The sequence below is a fragment of the Symphalangus syndactylus genome, chromosome 5, assembly GCF_028878055.3.
Source record: "Symphalangus syndactylus isolate Jambi chromosome 5, NHGRI_mSymSyn1-v2.1_pri, whole genome shotgun sequence".
Lineage (NCBI taxonomy): Eukaryota > Metazoa > Chordata > Mammalia > Primates > Hylobatidae > Symphalangus > Symphalangus syndactylus.
In genome coordinates this window covers 148,495,312-148,515,063 of record NC_072427.2, presented here as the reverse complement: position 1 = coordinate 148,515,063, position 19,752 = coordinate 148,495,312, and the positions used below count along the sequence as shown (strand labels likewise).

General features: G+C 45.2%; 1 protein-coding gene and 1 non-coding gene across 4 annotated transcripts in view; both read left to right on the top strand.

The window, feature by feature from the left end:
- The window catches only part of NCAPD2 (non-SMC condensin I complex subunit D2), a 39,023-nt gene that overhangs the window by 6,804 nt on the left and 12,467 nt on the right, over positions 1 to 19,752 (top strand). For 2 of the 3 annotated variants that reach the window (XM_055280938.2, XM_063639786.1), the window contains exons 3-13: positions 9,764 to 9,839; positions 10,122 to 10,180; positions 10,667 to 10,848; positions 11,148 to 11,290; positions 14,573 to 14,700; positions 14,772 to 14,895; positions 15,081 to 15,228; positions 17,423 to 17,620; positions 17,960 to 18,094; positions 18,191 to 18,278; positions 18,374 to 18,554. In XM_055280938.2, the coding sequence (XP_055136913.2) occupies positions 9,764 to 9,839; positions 10,122 to 10,180; positions 10,667 to 10,848; positions 11,148 to 11,290; positions 14,573 to 14,700; positions 14,772 to 14,895; positions 15,081 to 15,228; positions 17,423 to 17,620; positions 17,960 to 18,094; positions 18,191 to 18,278; positions 18,374 to 18,554 (1,462 nt within the window). The remainder of the gene's footprint in view (positions 1 to 9,763; positions 9,840 to 10,121; positions 10,181 to 10,666; positions 10,849 to 11,147; positions 11,291 to 14,572; positions 14,701 to 14,771; positions 14,896 to 15,080; positions 15,229 to 17,422; positions 17,621 to 17,959; positions 18,095 to 18,190; positions 18,279 to 18,373; positions 18,555 to 19,752) is intronic. The other variant, XM_063639787.1, reaches the window with a different exon arrangement.
- On the top strand, positions 10,261 to 10,590 carry LOC129483822 (small nucleolar RNA U85). The gene has a single exon (XR_008658309.1). It is a non-coding gene; the product is annotated as a small nucleolar RNA U85 (small nucleolar RNA).

Sequence of the window (19,752 nt, the reverse complement as noted above, 5' to 3'; positions counted from 1 at the left end):
AAAAGAGATTAGGTAGGAAGTGGTACAGATTATTCTAGAATCTTGCTCCTCAAAATGTGGTCCTCAGATCAGCAGTGTTAATATCATGATCTCATGATCTGGGAGCTTATTAGAAATGCAGGATGTCAACGCCCAGGATGTCAAAGCTGCTGAATCAGGAAATCTGTATTTTAAGAAGATTCCCCCAGGCAATTTGGATGCAATTATAAGTTTGAGAAGCACTGATCTCTAGAGCCTTGTAGATCATGGCAAAAACTTGAACTTCAGTGTGAATGAACTTGAAAGCCATTGGGTTTTGAGCATGGGAGTGACATGGTCTGACATTTTAAAAGATTCGCTGGCTACTGTGTTGAGCAGAGACTATAAGAGGCAAAGAGAGAAGCAAGGATACTAGTTCAGTGGCTAATACAGTAATACCAAGTAGATTGGACTGGAGGGATAGCAGGGGAAGTGGTTCAGGATATATTTTCAAAGTAGAGCTTTTACAGGAATGCTGATGGATTGGATTGGATTATAGGGTCAGTAAAGGAATCTGAGATGAGAATGATTACGAGGCTGTTGTTTTTTTTTTTTTTTTTTGACAGTCTTGCTCTGTTGGCTCTCTCACCCAGGTTGGCGTGCAGTGGCGTGATCTTGGCTCACTGCAACCTCTGCCTCCCAGGTTCAAGCAATTCTCATGCCTCAGCCACCTGAGTGTCTAGGATTACAGGTGTGCACAACCACGCCTGGCAACTTTTTTCTTTTTTTTTTTTTTTGAGGCAGAGTCTCGCTCTGTCGCCCAGGCTGGAGTGCAGTGGCACGATCTCGGTTCACTGCAAGCTCCGCCTCCTGGGTTCATGATGCCTGGCTAATTTTTTTTTTTTTTTTTTTTTGAGACGGAGTCTCGCTCTGTCGCCCAGGCTGGAGTGCAGTGGCGCAATCTTGGCTCACTGCAAGCTCCGCCTCCCGGGTTCACGCCATTCTCCTGCCTCAGCCTCTCCGAGTAGCTGGGACTACAGGTGCCGCCCGCCACCATGCCCGGCTAATTTTTTTGTATTTTTAGTAGAGACGGGGTTTCACCGTGGTCTTGATTTCCTGACCTCGTGATCCGCCTGCCTCGGCCTCCCAAAGTGCTGGGATTACAAGCGTGAGCCACCGCGACACCTGGCTAATTTTTGTATTTTTAGTAGAGATGGAGTTTTGCCATGTTGTCCAGGCTGGTCTTGAACTTCTGGCCTCAAGTGATATGCCTGCCTCGGCCTCCCAAAATGCTGGGATTACAGGCATGGGCCACCACGCCCGGCCTTACAAGGCTTTTTGACTTGAGCAACTAGAAGAATGAAGTTGCCATTTACTGAGATGGGGCAGTATATGGGAGAGAGAGGTTTAGATTGTTGGTAATGTGAGTGTGGAGTTCAAGGGAGAGGTTGTCAGCTAAAGATACACATTTAGGATTTAATACTCAGCGTGTAGACAGCACTTAAAGCCATGAGATTGGAGTGAGTGTAGATGGAGAAGAGAAGCAGTTTGAAGACCAAGACCTGAGACAGTCCAGCATTTAGAGGCTAGGAGATTGAAGAAGAACCAGTAGAAGAAATTAAGAAGCAGTCATTGGGGCAGAAAGTGAATGAAGGAGCTAAATGGACGCTAAATAAAGAGAGTGTTTCAAAAACAAAGGAGAGCTCAACTGCAGATTAACTACTGGATTTATTGATGTCATAGTCACTGGTAACCTTGACAAAGCTGTTTCAGAAGATGTTGGGGGCAAAAGCCTGCTTGGAATAGGTTTTTAAGAAAATGGAATGACAGAGATTAGAGAAGAGGAATTTACATAATGTATTTCTTTTAAGATGGGCAGCATTACATGTGTCTATGTTGAGTGAGAATAGTCAGAGGGAAAAGCTGATGATGCAGAAGGAAGAGGGAACAGTTGTTGGAGCAGTGCCTTTAGTAGGTAAGAGAGTACGTGATCTGGTACACGGGGAGGAGATGGCTTTATCAGAACGTGGACAGTTTATCCACAGTAGCAAACAAAAAAGGCAGAGTGTATGTATGGGCATAGATGTAACTAGTGCAGGTAAATATAGAGCTTGGGGCAGTTGAAAGTTCTCTTCTGTCTGCTTCTGTTTCCTCAATAGAAAGGGAAAGCCTTTAACTGAGAGTGAGTTTGGGAAGAAGGTCATGGTGTTATGAGCAGAGGATAGGTGTGAAATAATTGCCTAGAAGAAAATGAATAGACTTGGAAGTACGAAGGCCCACTTCAGGTTAGTAGCCATGAATTTAACATAAGAGTAGTCAGCATGTTTCTGTGTTTTTCTCAGGCTATTTTTATTTGTGTGGTTACATGAATGGAGTAACCAGAAAGTTGATGTAACCTAGATTTGCCAGGGGAGTATGTGTTGTTGTTGTTGTTGTTAATTAGTGGAATAAGTTAGAAGTATCACAATATCTAACAATAGGGGAATAGTAAATTAAGATAGCTACAAGGCGGAGTGTGGTGGCACTGCCTGTAGTCCCAGCTACTCAGAAGGCTGGAGCAGGAGGATCGCTTGAACTCAGAAGTTTGAGGCTGCAGTAAGCTGTGATCCTGCCACTGCACTTCAGCCTGCACAACACAGGAAAACTCTGTCTCAAAAAAAATTGTTTACAAAGGTTTTTTTTGTTTTGTTTTGTTTTGTTTTTGAGATGAAGTCTCACTCTGTCACCCAGGCTGGAATACAGTGGCACTATCTTGGCTCACTGCAACCTCTGCCTCCTCGGTTCAAGTAATTCTCCTGCCTCAGCCTCCTGAGTAACTGGGATTACAGGCGCATGCCACCACGCCTGGCTTTTTTTTTTTTTTTTTTGTATTTTTAGTAGAGACGGGGTTTCACAATGTTGGTCAGGCTGATCTTGAACTCCTGACCTGATGATCCACCTGCCTCGGCCTCCAAAGTGTTGTGATTACAGGCGTGAGCCACCACGTCTGGCCTACAAAGGTTTCTGATACACTTACTGTAATGCTAAATTTTAAAAAGCAGGACGGAGAAGTGAATATGTGATATGAGCTCAACAATGGAAATACGATATATAGAAAATGGACTGAGAAAAAAATTATGCTGTTATAACTGAATGCCTGAGACTGGATATTTATAATGAATAGAAATTTATTGGCTCACATTTTTTTCTGGAGACTGGGAAGTCCCAAATCAACGCATCAGTAACTGGCAAGGGTCTTCTTGCTGCATTGTCACAGGGCAGAAGGCAGAAGGGCAGAAGTGAACCTGCTCCCCAGAGCCCTTTTTATAATGGTATGAATATATTCGTGAGGGGTCGGGCGCGGTGGCTCACATCTGTAATCCCAGCACTTTGGGAGGCCGAGGTGGGCAGATCACAAGGTCAGGAGTTCAAGACCAGCCTGGCCAATATGGTGAAACCCCGTCTCTACTAAAAATACAAAAAATTAGCCAAGTGTGGTGACGCGTGCCTGTAATCCCAGCTACTCAGGAGGCTGAGGCGGGAGAATCACTTGAACCTGGGAACTGGAGGTTGCAGTGAGCCGAGATCGTGCCACTGCACTCCAGCCTGGGCGACAGAGCAAGACTCTATTTTTTTTTTTTTTTTTTATTTTTTAAAGATGGTGAAACCCCGTCTCTACTAAAAAATAGAAAAATTAGCCAGGTGTGGTGGCAGGCACCTGTAATCTCAGCTACTCGGGAGGCTGAGGCACTGAATTGCTTGAACCCAGGAGGCGGAGGTTGCAGTGAGCTAACATCATGCCACTGCACTCCAGCCTGGGCGACAGAGCGAGACTCCATCTCAAAAATATATATCTGTGAGGGTGGAGCCCTCATAACCTAAACACCTCCCGTTAGACGCCACCTTCCAACACTGTCATGTTGGGGATTATATTTCCAACACATGAATTACGAGGGGCACGTTCAAGCCATATAACGTGCTAAGTGTTGTTCTGACTGGTTTGTGTGGACTCTGTCATTCAGTTTTGACATATATATACCATTGACCCTTGAACAGTGTGGGGGTTAGGGATGACAACCCCTGTGCAGTCAAAAATCTGCATATGTAAGTTATAGCCTACTGTTGACCAGAAGCCTTACAAGTAACATAACAGTTTGTTTTGTTTTGTTTTGTTTTGTTTTTGACAGAGTCTTGCTCTGTGGCACAGAATGGAGTGTGGTGGCACGATCTCAGCTCACTGCAACCTCCACCTGCTGGGTTCAAGTGATTTTCTGGCCTTAGCCTCCCAAGTAGCTGAGACTACAGGCACGCAATATTGCACCTGGCTAATTTTTGTATTTTTAGTAGAGATGGAGTTTCACCACGTTGGCCAGGCTGGTCTCAATCTCCTGAGCTCAAGTGATCTGACCACCTCAGCCTCCCAAAGTGCTGGGATTACAGGTGTGAGCCACCGCGTCGAGCCTTAATACATATATTTTTTATGTTATGTGTATTATTTACTGTATTTTTGCAGTCAAGCTAGAGGAAATGTTATTAAGAAAATCATAAGGAAAATACATGTTCAGTATTGTGCTGTATTTATTGATACGATAAGTTTACATGATGAATCGTGTAAAATGGCAGGCAACCACAGCTGCAGACCTCCGTCCATGGTGCATATGAAGCAATTTGACTTTTCTTGTAATGTCATGACTTTTTTCTGCTTCTTGGGAACACTTCCAGCATCACTAGTGGCACTTCATTATGGGTCCCATGGTGTTATGTAAGGTTTATGATACTGCTTTAGACACATGAAAAATACCTGAGGAACCACAAGAGATCACTTCTTGATGCCATATGCAATTTTTTTTTTTTTTTTTGAGACAGAGTTTCACTCTTGTTGCCCAGGCTAGAGTGCAGTGGAGCGATCTCGACTCACTGGAACCTCCGCCTCCCCCGGTTCAAGCGATTCTCCTGCCTAAGCCTCCCAAGTAGCTGGGATTGCAGGCATGCACCACCATGCCTGGCTAATTTTGTATCTTTAGTAGAGATGGGGTTTCCCCATGTTGGTCAGGCTGATCTCAAGCTCCTGACCTCAAGTGATTCACCCGCCTCGGTCTACAAAGCGCTGGGATTACAGGTGTGAGCCACCGCGCCCGGTCTGCCATATGCAATTTACTGGAGAGATGAACTGCTCACTGGAAGATGATTAACATCACAGAGTGTTTAAGCAGATACTTGCAACATTTGAGCTCACCATAGTATCGACAAGAGGTGGCTATGAAATTATTACAGTGGTACGGTATGTACTGAAGTGAATTTTATGCAGTTATGATTTAATACTGCATCTTTAGGCCAGGTGTGGTGGCTCACGCCTGTAATTCTAGCACTTTGGGAGGCCTAGGCAGGTGGATCACCTGAAATCAGGAGTTCAAGATCAGCCTGGCCAACATGGTAAAACCCCGTCTCTACTAAAAAATATAAAAATTAGCCAGGTGTGGTAAATATAAAAATTAGCCGGGTGTGGTGGCATGCGTCTGTAGTCCGAGCTCCCAGGGCGACTGAGGTGGGAGGATTGCTGGAACCTGGAAGGCAGAAGTTGCAGTGAGCTGAGATTGTGTCACTACACTCTAGCCTGGGTGACAGAGCAAGAAACTGTCTCAAAAAAACAAAAACAAATAATATTGCATCTTTATATTTGTTTCCGTTTCTCTTGGGCTGTGAATGATGCCATGTACCATCTGTGTTTGTGTGTGAGGTTTTTTGTTTTTTTTTTAGACAGGGTCTCACTCTGTCACCCAGCCTGGAGTGCAGTAATATGATCACAGCTCACTGCAGCCTCAGCTTCCTAGGCTCAAGCAATCCTCCCACCTCAGCCTCCAGAACAGCTAGGACTACAGGTGCACCCCACAGTGCTCAGCTAATTTTTTATTTTTTGTGGAGATGCGGTCTTGCCATGTTGCCCAAGCTGGTCTCGAGCTCCTGACCTCAAGTGATCCTCCTGCCTCAGCCTCTCAAAGTGGTGGGGTTACAAGTGTGAACCATCACATCCAACCTGCATCAAGTTTTGATAAGTTTTTTTTTTTTTTTTTTTTTTTTTTTGAGACAGAGTCTCGCTCTGTCGCCCGGGCTGGAGTGCAGTGGCGCAATCTTGGCTCACTGCAAGCTCCGCCTCCCGGGTTCACGCCATTCTCCTGCCTCAGCCTCCGAGTAGCTGGGACTACAGGCGCCCGCCACCGCGCCCGGCTAATTTTTTGTATTTTTTAGTAGAGACGGGGTTTCACCGTGGTCTCGATCTCCTGACCTCGTGATCCGCCCGCCTCGGCCTCCCAAAGTGCTGGGATTACAAGCGTGAGCCACCGCGCCCGGCCGATAAGTTTTAACTTTATAATAGACATATATATTTGGCCGGGTACGGTGGCTCAACACCTGTAATCCTAGCACCTTAGGAGGCCGAGGCGGGCAGATCACAAGGTCAGGAGATCGAGACCATCCTGGCTAACACCGTGAAACCCCGTCTCTACTAAAAAAGTACAAAAAATTAGCTGGGTATGGTGGCGGGTGCCTGTAGTCCCAGCTACTCAGGAGGCTGAGGCAGGAGAATGGCGTGAACCCGGGAGGCAGAGCTTGCAGTGAGCTGAGATCGCACCACTGCACTCCATCCTGGGCAATAGAGAGAGACTCTGTCTCAAAAAAAAAAAAAAAAAAAAGACATATATTTTATGGTAGTAAATGATAAAATAGACTAGGATCTACATAAATTTTATGCATTCATGACATACGTAGCTTTAAAAAAAAATTAGCCAGATATGGTAGAGCATACCTGTTCTAGCTACTCAGGAGGCTGAGGCAGCCGGATTGCTTCAGCCCAGGAATTTGAGGCTGCAGTAAGCTGTGATCGTGCGACTGTACTGCAGCCTGGGAGACAGAGTGGGACTTTGTCTCAAAAGAAAGAAAGAAAAAATTCCAGTATATTTACTGAAAAAAATTAGCATATAAGTGGACCTACATAATTCAAATTGTGTTGTTCGAAGATTAATTGTAGACATACATATGTGCCCTACTTTTCTCCAGTGAGAGGGCCTAAAGGCAGTAATACTGTAATAGAAATGAGTGCAAGTAGTGCCTAGAGTTTGGCTTCTACATACTGTTATTCCATAATAGCCAGGATTCCACCAAGAATGGTTGATTACAGGACTGGGCCAGGGAAAATACAAGATGAGCCCAGAACATCTTTTATTTTATTTATTTATTTTTGAGATGGAGCCTCACCATGTTGCCCAGGCAGATCTTGAACTCCTGGGCCCAAGCGATCCTACTGCCTCCACCTCCCAAAGTGCTGGGATTACAGGCATGAGCCCAGCCCATCTCATGATACAAGACAGTCAGGGAACAAAAGTGAAGGGAGGCTGGGTGCAGTGGCCCACCCCTTTAATCCGAGTACTTTGGGAGTGTTGGGAATAACACTCAAAATCCTAAGGAAAATGAACATTCAAACAACGGATTCTTAGCAAAGCAATTTTACTTCTCTGCAGAGGGGTGCCTCTCCTTGGCCAGTCGCCGTGAAAGCACACCTGAACAAAGGGGCACGAGAGCCTTTATTCCTGACGCAAGTCCTGCCCCTGTACCCTTTTCCCATTGGCCAGGGTCGGGTTGCACAGTTAGCCCAATTGGCTAAACATCTGAACTTTCTTTAGATAAGGTGGGCCCATAAGGGAGAGAGGGGAAAAGGTGAAGGGGTATCTGCAATGAGCTAGAGAGCTAGTCTTCTTTCCAAATAAGGGAAGGAATAGTAATAGTAAGAAATAGTAAGAAAGTAATAGTAAGAAATAGTAATAAAGAAAATAAAGAAATAGTAATAAAGGAAAGCTAGTCTTCTTTCCAAATAAGGAAAGGAATGTGAGCTGGTACTGATAAGCCTGGTACTGTGGCGTGTCCAGGCATGTAACAAAGGCAGAAAGGAAAAAAAGAGAAAAGAGAAAAAAGGTTGTGGGGGAGTACTATGAATTAAAGAATAAAGGATTGATCAGGCTATTTGAAGAGAAACCTCATCATATCCCACAGGAGCCTGAGGCAGCAGATCGATTGAGCCAAGGAGTTCGAGACCAGCCTGGGCACCAAAGTGAGACCCTGTCACTACAAAAAATTAACAACAACAAAAAATTAGCTGGGCCGGGCACAGTGGCTCACACCTGTAATTCCAGAACTTTGGGAGGCCAAGGCAGGTGGATCATGAGGTCAGGAGATTAAGACCATCCTGGCTAACATGGTGCAACCCCGTCTCTACTAAAAATACAAAAAATCAGCCGGGCGTGGTGGCACACGCCTGTAGTCCCAGCTACATGGGAGGCTGAGGCAGTAGGGAATAGGCAGTAGGATCGCCTGAGCCCAGGAGGTAAAGGCTACAGTGAGCTATGTTTGCACCACTGCACTCTGGCCTGGGCAACAAAGCAAGACCCTGTCTTGAAAGAAAACAAAAAAATGGAGGCATGTTTGAAGGACACAGGCCCAGTTGAAGGAGATCACAGAGACCAAGTATGGGACAATTTGAGCAGGAAAATAAATAGTAATAGTAATGGATTAAAGCACAGAATAAGAGAAATATCCCTAAGTCCATTCTGCTGTAAATAAGTGAATAACTAAATAAAGGGAAAGGGACAGCTAATCGTTACAGTAGCATTCCCATTAGTAAATGTAGAAGGAATAATAGAGATAGAAAATCACCATTTAGTAAACACCACAGCAGTAATTGTGGCAGGCAAGAATCATTCATGGATGCTTAAATTAGTGGGCAAAAATGTGATGTGAAACAGGATATTTACGTAGTCTGAAAGTATCTTCCCACAGAAATACTGGTTGCAAAGGGGAAAGTAATAATGTTACAGTGGAGAAATGTGGCAGACACTACAAAGTGATCAAAGTTAACATCAGCAGTAATAAGACATTCACTTCACACACCTCTTGATACGATGCCTGAGGACCAACCCTCCCTTCTGCTGTAATCTTACGAAAATGCATAACCTCAATATAATCGTGAGAAAACAGGCCAACCCAAATTGAGGGACATTGCACAAAATAAGTGACAAGTATTCTTCAAAGAAGTGTCAAGATGATGAAAGATAAAGACTGGAGGAGAGGAAGTAGACCTGACAACTAAGTGCATTGTAAGATCCTGAAACAGAAAAAGGACACAAATAGGATAAACTTTTTTTTTTTAAAGATCCTGAGTGTGTGTTCCCTCCTAACTACTGTAAGTTGGACAAGTCATATAACTACTCTAAGGTGTAAAGTAGGCGTGGTACTGTCTGCTTTTGCTCAGGTGTGGTGAAGCTCAAACAAGGCTTTAATTGTAACACAAATATAAGATATCATCATCATTATTTTATTTATTGTTTTTTTTTTTTGAGATGAGACGGAGTTTTGCTCTTGTTGTCCAGGCTGGAGTGCAATGGTACGATCTTGGCTCACTGCAACCTCCACCTCCTGGGTTCAAGCAATTCTCTTGCCTCAGCCTCCCTAGTAGCTGGGATTACAGGCACCTGCTACCACGCCCAGCCAATTTTTTGTATTTTTAGTAGAGATGGGGTCTCACGATGTTGGCCAGGCTGGTCTCAACTTCTGACTGCAGGTAATCCACCCGCCTCGGCCTCCCAAAGTGCTGGGATTACAGGCGTGAGCCACCATGCCCGGCTCTCATCATCATTATAGGTTACATTGAAGTGAACTGTTTGTCTCTTCTTTGTGATTCTACCAATAAAAGCAATAAACTTAGTTTTCTGCCATGGATAGAATTTACTAAAAAGGTTTCTCTTCCCTCCAAATTGATTTGTTTTTTCCATCTTCATAGCATTTCAGGCTGCCTTTCGAGCTCAGGGGCCCCTGGCTATGCTGGAGCACTTTGATACTATCTACAGCATTTTGCAGTAAGTGAAACACCCAACTGGTACTTTAAAAAGAACTGGTGACTGTTTGTCCTAACTGTGCATGTTAGTCCTGAAATTCTAAGTTATAGGTTCACTGATAAATGCCTGTGGATATTGATGTCTCTACTGATGAGCATGTACCCAACTTGCCACCGTATTTATTCAGTTGAACAATTTCACATGTATTTTTAAACATTAGATTCCACGGGTTAGATCTGATCTGTTAGAAAGGGCTCTGCAGGCTCCTTCCTATCTCACCCCCACACTTTCTTTCCCTCATAGTCACTTTCGAAGTATAGATCCTGGCCTCAAAGAAGATACTCTGGAATTCCTGATAAAAGGTGTTTATGGGTCAGGGGGTAGGGGATGGAAGGTGTTTGTTATCGTTTGTTTGTTTGTTTGTTTTTCCTACATTTTATCAGCCACATGATGATATCAAGGCTGTTGTGATTCAGTTGGTTTGGCTAAGCCCAGGGACCTTTGGCCTGTTAAAGGTCTGTAATCTTGGTGGGCGATACAGAGTTATGTGTGTTCACTGTAAGGGCAGACCAACAAGAACTTTTTCCTACTTTTGAGCTACCTCTTTTTAATAGGGGTGATTCTTCCAGTTGCTGGAGAGAAATTGTGGTAACTGGAGTGAGAGAGTAGGAACAGGGCATGTGCAGGGTATCAGGGCCAAGGGTCCCAAAGGACTTAGCTTGTGTTATGGCCACTGAGAGATGAAACACAGATCTTTGGTAATCTGATGGCTGCAAGTGCTGGGTGTTTTGAAGTTGGGGTATATGAAAGAAGTGAGTGAAACTGACTCTAAGATTCTGACCCCACAGTGGTATCCCGCCACTCCCAGGAGCTTCCAGCTATCCTGGATGATACAACTTTGAGTGGACCAGATAGAAACGCCCATCTAAATGCCCTCAAAATGAACTGTTATGCTCTGATACGTCTCCTGGAATCCTTTGAGACCATGCCCAGCCAGACAAACCTCGTGGACCTGGACCTTGGTGGGAAGGTAATTTGGAGTTTTGGGCTCACGTTATATGGGGTCTGGGAAGATAGGGGAATAGGTGGGAAAGAAGGGAATCCAATGATCCACAAATCCTTTCTGTCCTCATTGAGAGTTTAGGAGAAAGAACTCAAAAGTGTTACACGTTTTCTTCCTGGACCAGTAGCGCTGTGGAACTTGTAATATTTCTTCCATATTACCTTCTATCTTGTCTTGATACTAGATTGTTTGGGCACTCAGACTGACAGATCTTGACCCTCTTTTTTCCCTTATTTTTTCCTCAATGTATACATGATCCTTTTTAGGGTAAGAAAGCTCGGACCAAGGCAGCCCATGGCTTTGACTGGGAAGAAGAAAGGCAACCAATTCTTCAGCTTTTAACACAGCTACTTCAATTGGACATCCGTCACCTGTGGAACCACTCAATAATTGAAGAAGAATTTGTCAGGTGGGTAGGGAGGATGGCTACAGATAATACTAAGCTGTGAGAGTGAGGCTCTGTTGATATGCCTTTTTTTTTTTTTTTTTTTTTTTTTTGTGGGGACAGAGCTTCACTCTTGTCGCCCAGGCTGGAGTGCAGTGGTTCAATCTCAGCTCACTGCAGCCTCCACCTCCTGGGTTCAAGCAATTTTCCTGCCTCAGCCTCCCGAGTAGCTGGGATTACAGGTGCCCGCCACCACAAGCTGATTTTTGTATTTTTAGTAGAGACGGGGTTTTGCCATGTTGGCCAGGCTGGTCTTGAACTCCTAACCTCAGGTGATCTCCCCGCCTTGGCCTCCCAAAGTGCTGGGATTACAGGCATGAGCCACCACGCCCAGCCAGAAGTCTATTTTTAAAATAAGTAAAGTAAGTTTGATGGAAGAAGGTTGTGATTTTAAATCAGCTACTCTAGGCCAGGTGCAATGGTTCACGCCTGAGTTCAGGAGTGGATTGCCTGAGGTCAGGAGTTCAAGACCGGCCTGGCCAACATGGTGAAACCTTGTCTCTACTAAAAAAATATGAAAATTAGCTGTGCGTGGTGGTGGGTGCCTGTAATCCCAGCTACTTGGGAGGCTGAGGCAGGAGAATCACTTGAACCTGGGAGAGGGAGGTTGCAATGAGCCAAGATCGCACCATTGCACTCCATCCTGGGCGACAAGAGCAAAATCCTGTCTCAAAAAAACAGATAGGGCTGGGCGCGGTGACTCACGCCTGTAATCCCAGCACTTTGGGAGGCCGAGGTGGGTGGATCACGAGGTCAGGAGATCGAGACCACGGTGAAACCTACTAAAAATACAAAATAAAATACAAAAAAAAATTAGCCGGGCGCAGTGGCGGGCACCTGTAGTCCCAGCTACTCAGGAGGCTGAGGCAGGAGAATGGTGTGAACCCAGGAGGCGGAGCTTGCAGTGAGCTGAGATCGTGCCACTGCACTCCAGCCTGGGCAACAGAGCAAGACGCCGTCTCAAAAAAAAAAAAAAAAAAATAGATAGACAGACAGACAGACAGACAAGCTACTCTAGTAAGACTTCTTTGAGATGGTGACATTTGAGCAAAGACCCAGAGGAGGTGACTGAGAGCTATGAGAATACGTGGAGGAATAGCAAGGGCAAGGAAAAGGAATAGCAAATGCGAAGACTTTGAGGAGGGAGTGTGTCCAGCATGTACGAGCAATAGCAAGGAGGCCAGAGAGCTGACAGCGGAGAGCAGGTATGAGGGCTAGGCTGTGAGGCCATGGGAGCAGTGGGGAGCCAGACCGCAGGTTCTTGTGGGCCATCATGGTGACTTTGGCATTTCGTCAGAGTGAAATGGAGCCACTGGGAAGCCACAGGCAGGGAGGTGAGGTGATCTGACTTGTACTTCAACAGGGCCATCCTAGCTGTTGTATTGAAATAGACTATGAAGGCAAAGGGGAAGCAAGAGACCAGTTAAGAGGCTGTTCCAATAACTCAAGCACGAGATGATGGTCTCTTAGACCAAGGCATGGCAGCGGAGATGGGGAGGAGTAGTTGGATTCTATGCTTTTTCCTTAAGGTAGAGCTTACAGGATTTGCCAACAGACTGGGTGTGAGGGAGAGTTCAGTCAAGGATGACTCTCCCGGGTTTTGGTCTGAGCATTTGGAAGACTGGAGTTAATGGTAACTGAGAGAGGGAGAAGGCTGTGAATAGGTGTTTTGGGAGGAAGAACAGATGTTCTGTTTTGGACATACAAAGTTTGAGGTGTTTATTAGACAGCCACGTAAAGTTGTCAGATTCGGCCATTGAATATATAGATCTGGAGTTCAGGAGAGAGGTCTGGGTTAGAGATAACACATTTGGGAATATAATAGTATTCAGAGCCATGAGACTGAATGAAATCACCAAATCAGTAAGTGTAGCTAAAAGAGATCAGGAATCCAAGGACTGGTACCCTAGGGCACTCCAGCATTAAGAGTGAGGATGCCAGGTGCATGGCTCACGCCTGTAATCCTAGCACTTTGGGAGGCTGAGGCAGGAAGATCGCTTGAGCCCAGGAGTTTGAGATCAGCCTGGGCAACATAGTGAAACTGTGTCTCTACAAAAAATAGAAAAATTAGCTGGGCATGATGGAGGCTGAGGTGGGAGCATCACCTGAGCTATGAGGAGGTTAAGGATGCAGTGAGCCATGATTGCACCACTGCACTCCAGCCTGGGCAACAGAGGCAGACCCTGTCTTAAAAAAAAGAGTGTGAGGAGGAACTAGCCAAAGCAACTGAGAAAAGAGTCTTGTTCTTGTGTCCTGGAAGCAAAATAAAGCATATATTTCAAGGAGAAAGTGAGTGATTAACAGTATCACATGCAGCTGTGAAAGATCACTTGAGATGCAGATTTTTTTTTTTTTTTTTTTTTTTTTTTTTGAGACAGAGTCTCGCTCTGTCACCCAGGCTGGAGTGCAGTGGCGCGATCTCGGCTCACTGCAAGCTCCGCCTCCCAGGTTCACACCATTCTCCTGCCTCAGCCTCTCTGAGTAGCTGGGACTACAGGCGCCCGCCACCACGCCCTGCTAATTTTTTGTATTTTTAGTAGAGACGGGGTTTCACCGTGGTCTCGATCTCCTGACCTCGTGATCCGCCCACCTCGGCCTCCCAAAGTGCTGGGATTACAAGCGTGAGCCACCGCGCCCAGCCGAGATGCAGATTGAATCAGTCGTTATATTTAGGAATGAGAAGTCATTGGTGACTTTGTCTTTTTTTTTTTTTTTTTGCGATGGAGTCTCACAGTGTCGCCTGGGCTGGAGAGCAGTGGCATGATATCAGCTCACTGCAACCTCCGCCTCCCAGGTTCAAGTGATTCTCCTGCCTCAGCCTCCCAAATAACTGGGATTACAGGCGCCTCCACCACACCCAGCTAATTTTTTGTATTTTTAGTAGAGACAGGGTTTCACTATGTTGGCCAAGCTGGTCTTGAACGCCTGACCTCGTGATGCACCTGCCTCGGCCTCCCAGAGTGCTGGGATTACAGGCATGAGCCACCACGCCCGGCCAACTCTGTCATATTTTTATCATATATTCAGGTTCTTTGTCAGCATCACAACTGGTTGAAAGTTGGTAATCTCGAAGGAAGGAGTACCTAACTGGGGTCAGCAAAGCAAAGCAACTTGTTATAGAAGGTAATGGCTAGAATAAAGAAAACCCTGACTTTGGGAGCAGTAGGGATAGAATGAATGAGGCAGGCTCTGATACGATTGGATCCAGACAGCTGCTTTCATCATCTCAAACTCTTCCTTTCTCAGTTTGGTTACTGGCTGTTGCTACCGCCTTCTGGAGAATCCCACCATTAATCACCAGAAGAACCGCCCCACTCGGGAAGCCATAACACACCTGCTTGGTGTAGCCTTGACCCGTTATAACCATATGTTCAGTAAGTTACCAGTCGCTTTGCCCCCCCTTTTTTGTATTGCCCATAATTTCTCATGTTTAATGCTTCCACAGGTGCTACAGTGAAGATCATCCAGATGCTGCAGCACTTTGAACACCTGGCACCTGTACTGGTTGCGGCCGTGAGTCTATGGGCAACTGACTATGGAATGAAGAGCATAGTGGGAGAGATTGTAAGGTGACTCTTCCTTCTCGAAATTTCTCATGCTTATTTTCCTTGGGGAGGGAATAAAGAAAGATTGGAAATACATTATCTGTGCAACAGTAGATTCCTTCAGATATTAGATACCTGTCTTAACTTCCCTTACTGGGAACTGAATAATTGATCTATGTTGCTGTGGCTGTGTTTTCTTCCCTGTGTAGAGAGATTGGACAAAAGTGTCCCCAAGAGCTGAGTCGAGACCCTTCAGGGACAAAGGGCTTTGCAGCATTCCTGACAGAACTAGCAGAACGTGTCCCAGCTATCCTGATGTCCAGCATGTGCATTTTGCTAGATCATCTGGATGGAGAGGTAGGTGGTCCACTAGGGGTCGCTGAGCTTTTTCTGGGGATTTTAAGTTCAGTGTTGAAAGGCTGTTTCTTAACAGAACAAGAAAGTAGCTTTGACAAGTTGTCTAGATTTATCATTGTGACATTTCCTTTCTGTAGAGAAGCAGGTCAAGTCTGTTGAATAAGGAGCTCTTTATTAACCTGTTAATCTTTCAATTCACATTGCTTTTATCCAGTTCTGGTAAGGGAGATGACATTTCTGCAGTAACAGCAACTCAGCTTTGATTTTTTTTTTTTCTTGGAGGCAGGATCTGGCTGTGCCACCCATGCTGGAGCACGATCATAGCTCATTGCAGCCTCCATCTCCTGGGCTCCAGCAATCCTCCCACCTCAGCCTCCCAAGTAGCTGGGACTTCAGGCACATACTACCATGCCTGGCTAATTTTTTTAGTTTTTGTAGAGATGGGGTCTTGCCATATTGCCCAGGCTAGTCTCAAACTCCTGGTCTCAAGCAACCCTCTTGCCTCAGCCTCCCAAAGTGCTGGGATTACAGGCGCTACCATGCTTAGCCTTCAGCTTTGATTCTGAGTCCCATCTATTCCTCAGGATAAAGCGTCTTCCCACCAACTGGCTTGCCTTGCTTCATCAAACAATGAACTTTCTCAAATCAACCCATGTCATCTCTCTCAATTCTCTTTTATCCCTGAATGCTAACCTGGCTGATTCCCATACTGATGTTAGGCACTCCTAGGTGAATGTCAAGGACAAAGACAGTCCACTTGTTCGTCTAATTTACTTTAACTTTTTGTGCAAGACCCTATTCTCTGGTTCTTGACCTGGCAAAACCTTAACCCTGCTCTCCACTAGATTATGTATTGGAGTTGCTGGCACTCTAAGGCTGATTTCCATGTTTCTGTCTCATTTTCTGTCAGTAAAGCGTGGGAAGGAGAGTGGGAGGGAAAGGAGGGGATATTTATTAGTAAGGATCAAAGACTTTGAGGCCGGGTGTGGTGGCTCATGCCTGTAATCCCAGCACTTTGGGAGGCTGAGGTGGGTGGATCACTTGAGGTCAGGAGTTTAAGACGAGCCTGCCAACATGGGTGAAATCCCATCTCTACTAAAAATACAAAAAAAATTAGCTGGGTGTGGTGGCGGACACCTGTAATCCTAGCTACTTGGGAGGCTGAAGTGGGAGGGTTGCTTGAACCTGGGAAATGGAGGTTACAGTGAGCCAAGATTGCACCACTGCACTCCAACCTGGGTGACAGAACAAGACTCTGTCTCAAAAACAAAAAAAAAAAAACACAGATGGGCGCGGTGGCTCACACCTGTAATCTCAGCACTTTGGGAGGCTGAGGAGGGTGGATCACGAGGTCAGGAGTTTGAGACCAGCCTGGCCAATATGGTGAAACCCCATCTCTACTAAAAATACAAAAATTAGCTGGGTGTGGTGGCTCATGCCTGTAATCCCAGCTGCTTGGGAGGCTGAGGCAGGAGAATCACTTGAACCTGGGAGGCAGAGGTTGCAGTGAGCCGAGATTGCTCCACTGCACTCCAGCCTGGGCAACAGAGCAAGACAATGTCCCAAAAAAAAAAAAAAAAAAGCCGGGCACGGTGGCTCACACATGTAATCCCAGCACTTTGGGAGGCTGAGGCAGGCGGAACATGAGGTCAGGAGATTGAGACTATCCTGGCCAACTTGGTGAAACTCCGTCTCTACTAAAAATACAAAAATTAGCTGGGTGTGGTGGCTCATGCCTGTAATCCCAGCTACTTGGGAGGCTGAGGTAGGAGAATTACTTGAACCAGGGAGTCAGAGGTTGCAGTGAGCCAAGATGGCGCCACAGCTCTCCAGCCTGGCAACAGAGCGAGACTGCATCTCAAAAACAAACAAACGAACAAACCACCACAATAACAAAGGCTTTGAGACCTCAGCTGAAGGGCAGTTAATAAATGCTTTTCAAATGTGTGTTGGTGAGTGGGTGTGATTTTTTTATTCAGCTACTACCATGCTTTCCTGTGTGAGCCCTATGAGGAAAAATTGGTTTTGGCCCTTGTTCTAGCATTCTCGGAGCAACAAGTCCTCTTTGGGATTCAGCTTTTTCCTGTGACCTTGGGAGTGAATACCTAGACAGTTAATGGAAAAAGTTATGGCCAAGCACAAGCAAGCTTCGCCTTGACTAAAGGTTTTACCCCTCTATGCTTCTCTCTCTTAGAATTACATGATGCGTAATGCTGTGCTAGCAGCCATGGCGGAGATGGTGCTGCAGGTTCTCAGTGGCGATCAACTGGATGCAGCAGCCCGAGACACCAGAGACCAGTTCTTGGATACTTTACAAGCCCATGGCCATGATGTCAACTCCTTTGTGCGGAGCCGTGTTTTGCAGCTCTTCACCCGAATTGTCCAGCAGAAGGTAAGCAACTTCTGTGTGGCAAAGACATATGGTACCTCTCCATATACCAGTGTAAAGAGGAATCCAGTGTTGAAGATAAATATCTGCCCCAAAGAGGTCTAGAATTCACATTTTTATTATCAGTAGTAAAAGTCTTCCTCTACCAAGGACAAGGATATCTGGCTCCCTTTAAGGGCTCTAATATGTCTTACCACTACAAGGAGTACTTCTAATCTATATTCTGTAGAAAGGGTTTTTAGAGTGAGTGGGTAGCTCAGTTTAGAGTATACTTAAAGATCATCTTGAACAAAATGGATGATGTGAGACTTGAGCAGATTCTTCTCTTCCTACCCTACACAGGCTCTCCCCCTGACACGTTTCCAGGCAGTGGTGGCTTTAGCTGTGGGACGTCTGGCAGACAAGTCAGTGCTAGTATGTAAAAATGCCATCCAGCTGCTGGCCAGTTTTCTAGCCAATAATCCTTTTTCCTGCAAGGTAAGTAGACTTGGTCCACCAAAAGAGAGGGAATTAAATGGAAACAGGGATGAAATTATGTCATTTACTGACCCTGCTATTCATTTTACCTGATAGCTTAGTGATACTGACCTTGCTGGACCACTGCAGAAGGAGACCCAGAAATTACAAGAGATGAGGGCCCAGAGGCGAACTGCAGCAGCTTGTAAGTAGTTACCGCCTTGGAGTCCTAACGCCAGACAGGCTTCTCCTTGGAGTCAGAAACTCTAGTGAAAGAGACTAAGTGACACTCTCATTTAGCTGCAGTGCTGGACCCAGAGGAGGAGTGGGAAGCCATGCTGCCAGAGTTGAAGTCTACCCTGCAGCAGCTTCTACAGCTTCCCCAGGGAGAGGAGGAGATTCCTGAGCAAATTGCCAGTACAGAGACGACTGAAGATGTGAAAGGACGCATCTATCAACTGCTTGCCAAAGCTAGTTACAAGTAGGCAAAAGAATGGGATATTCTCCATGATCTGTTTATGTTTAGAGTTAACCTTTGAGAAACTTACATAATGTGTCTTTTAAATGAACTGCACTCAGATATGCTGCCACCAGGTGATGGTAGATGTTTTCATGTAGTAATGGTCTGACCGTAGGCCTAGTCCACAATTAAGCACGTGTTTCTACTTTATAAATGTTTAAAGAAACTACTGAAACAATTAAATGTTAACAATATTATAATCAAACATTAGTCCTCCTTCAATTGAAGAAGAGCACCTATAAATAAGTTCTAGTTGTATGATCTTGAATAAGTTGCTTAACTTTCTGGGCCTTGGTTTCATTATCTATAAAATAAGAAATTGATTAGATCTTATGATCTCTAAGGACTTTCTAATCCTAAATTTCATGAGCTAATAATATCAAACATGCTTAATACTACTTTAATCTTCAAACCTAGTATGAATCCTGATCTTAGAGAAAAGATTTCTTCTAGTGTTTTTGTGACTTTAGAACTTAACAACAAAAGCCCTTACAGCCGTCAACAAGTTTTTTTTTGTTTTTTTGTTTTGTTTTGTTTTTGTTTTTGTTTTTTGAGATGGAGTCTCACTCACTCTGTTGCCCAGGCTGCAGTACAGTGACACGATCTTGGCTCACTGCAACCTCTGCCTCCCAGGTTCAAGCAATTCTTGTGCCTCAGCCTCCCAAGTAGCTGGGACTACAGGTGCGTGCCACCACACCGGGCTAATTTTTTTATTTTTAGTAGAGACGGGGTTTCACCATGTTTGCCAGGCTGGTCTTGAACTCCTGACCTCAGGTGATCCACCCGTCTCAGCCTCCCAAAGTGCCGTGATTACAGGCGTGAGCCACCGCACTCGGCTGCCAACAAGTATTCTTAAACTTCAGCCACAAGTTATTTGTTATTTATTTACTTCTTACCTAATTGGGCTGTTTTTAAAAGGCTAGAGAGTGGCTTGTTTGCCCTATGACTCCCTTATGTTACTTTAGTGTCTCTCTTTTTATTTTGCTAAAGCAAAAATAGAGACTATAGTTTTATAAGTGCATGTTCCACCAAGCATTCTAGTATTTTCTCCTGTCAATTAGAAAAGGATTGTTTGTTTGTTTTTGAGACAGAATCTCACTGTTGCCCAGGCTGGAGTGCAGTAGCACAGTCACAGCTCACTGCAGCCTCTCACTGTAGC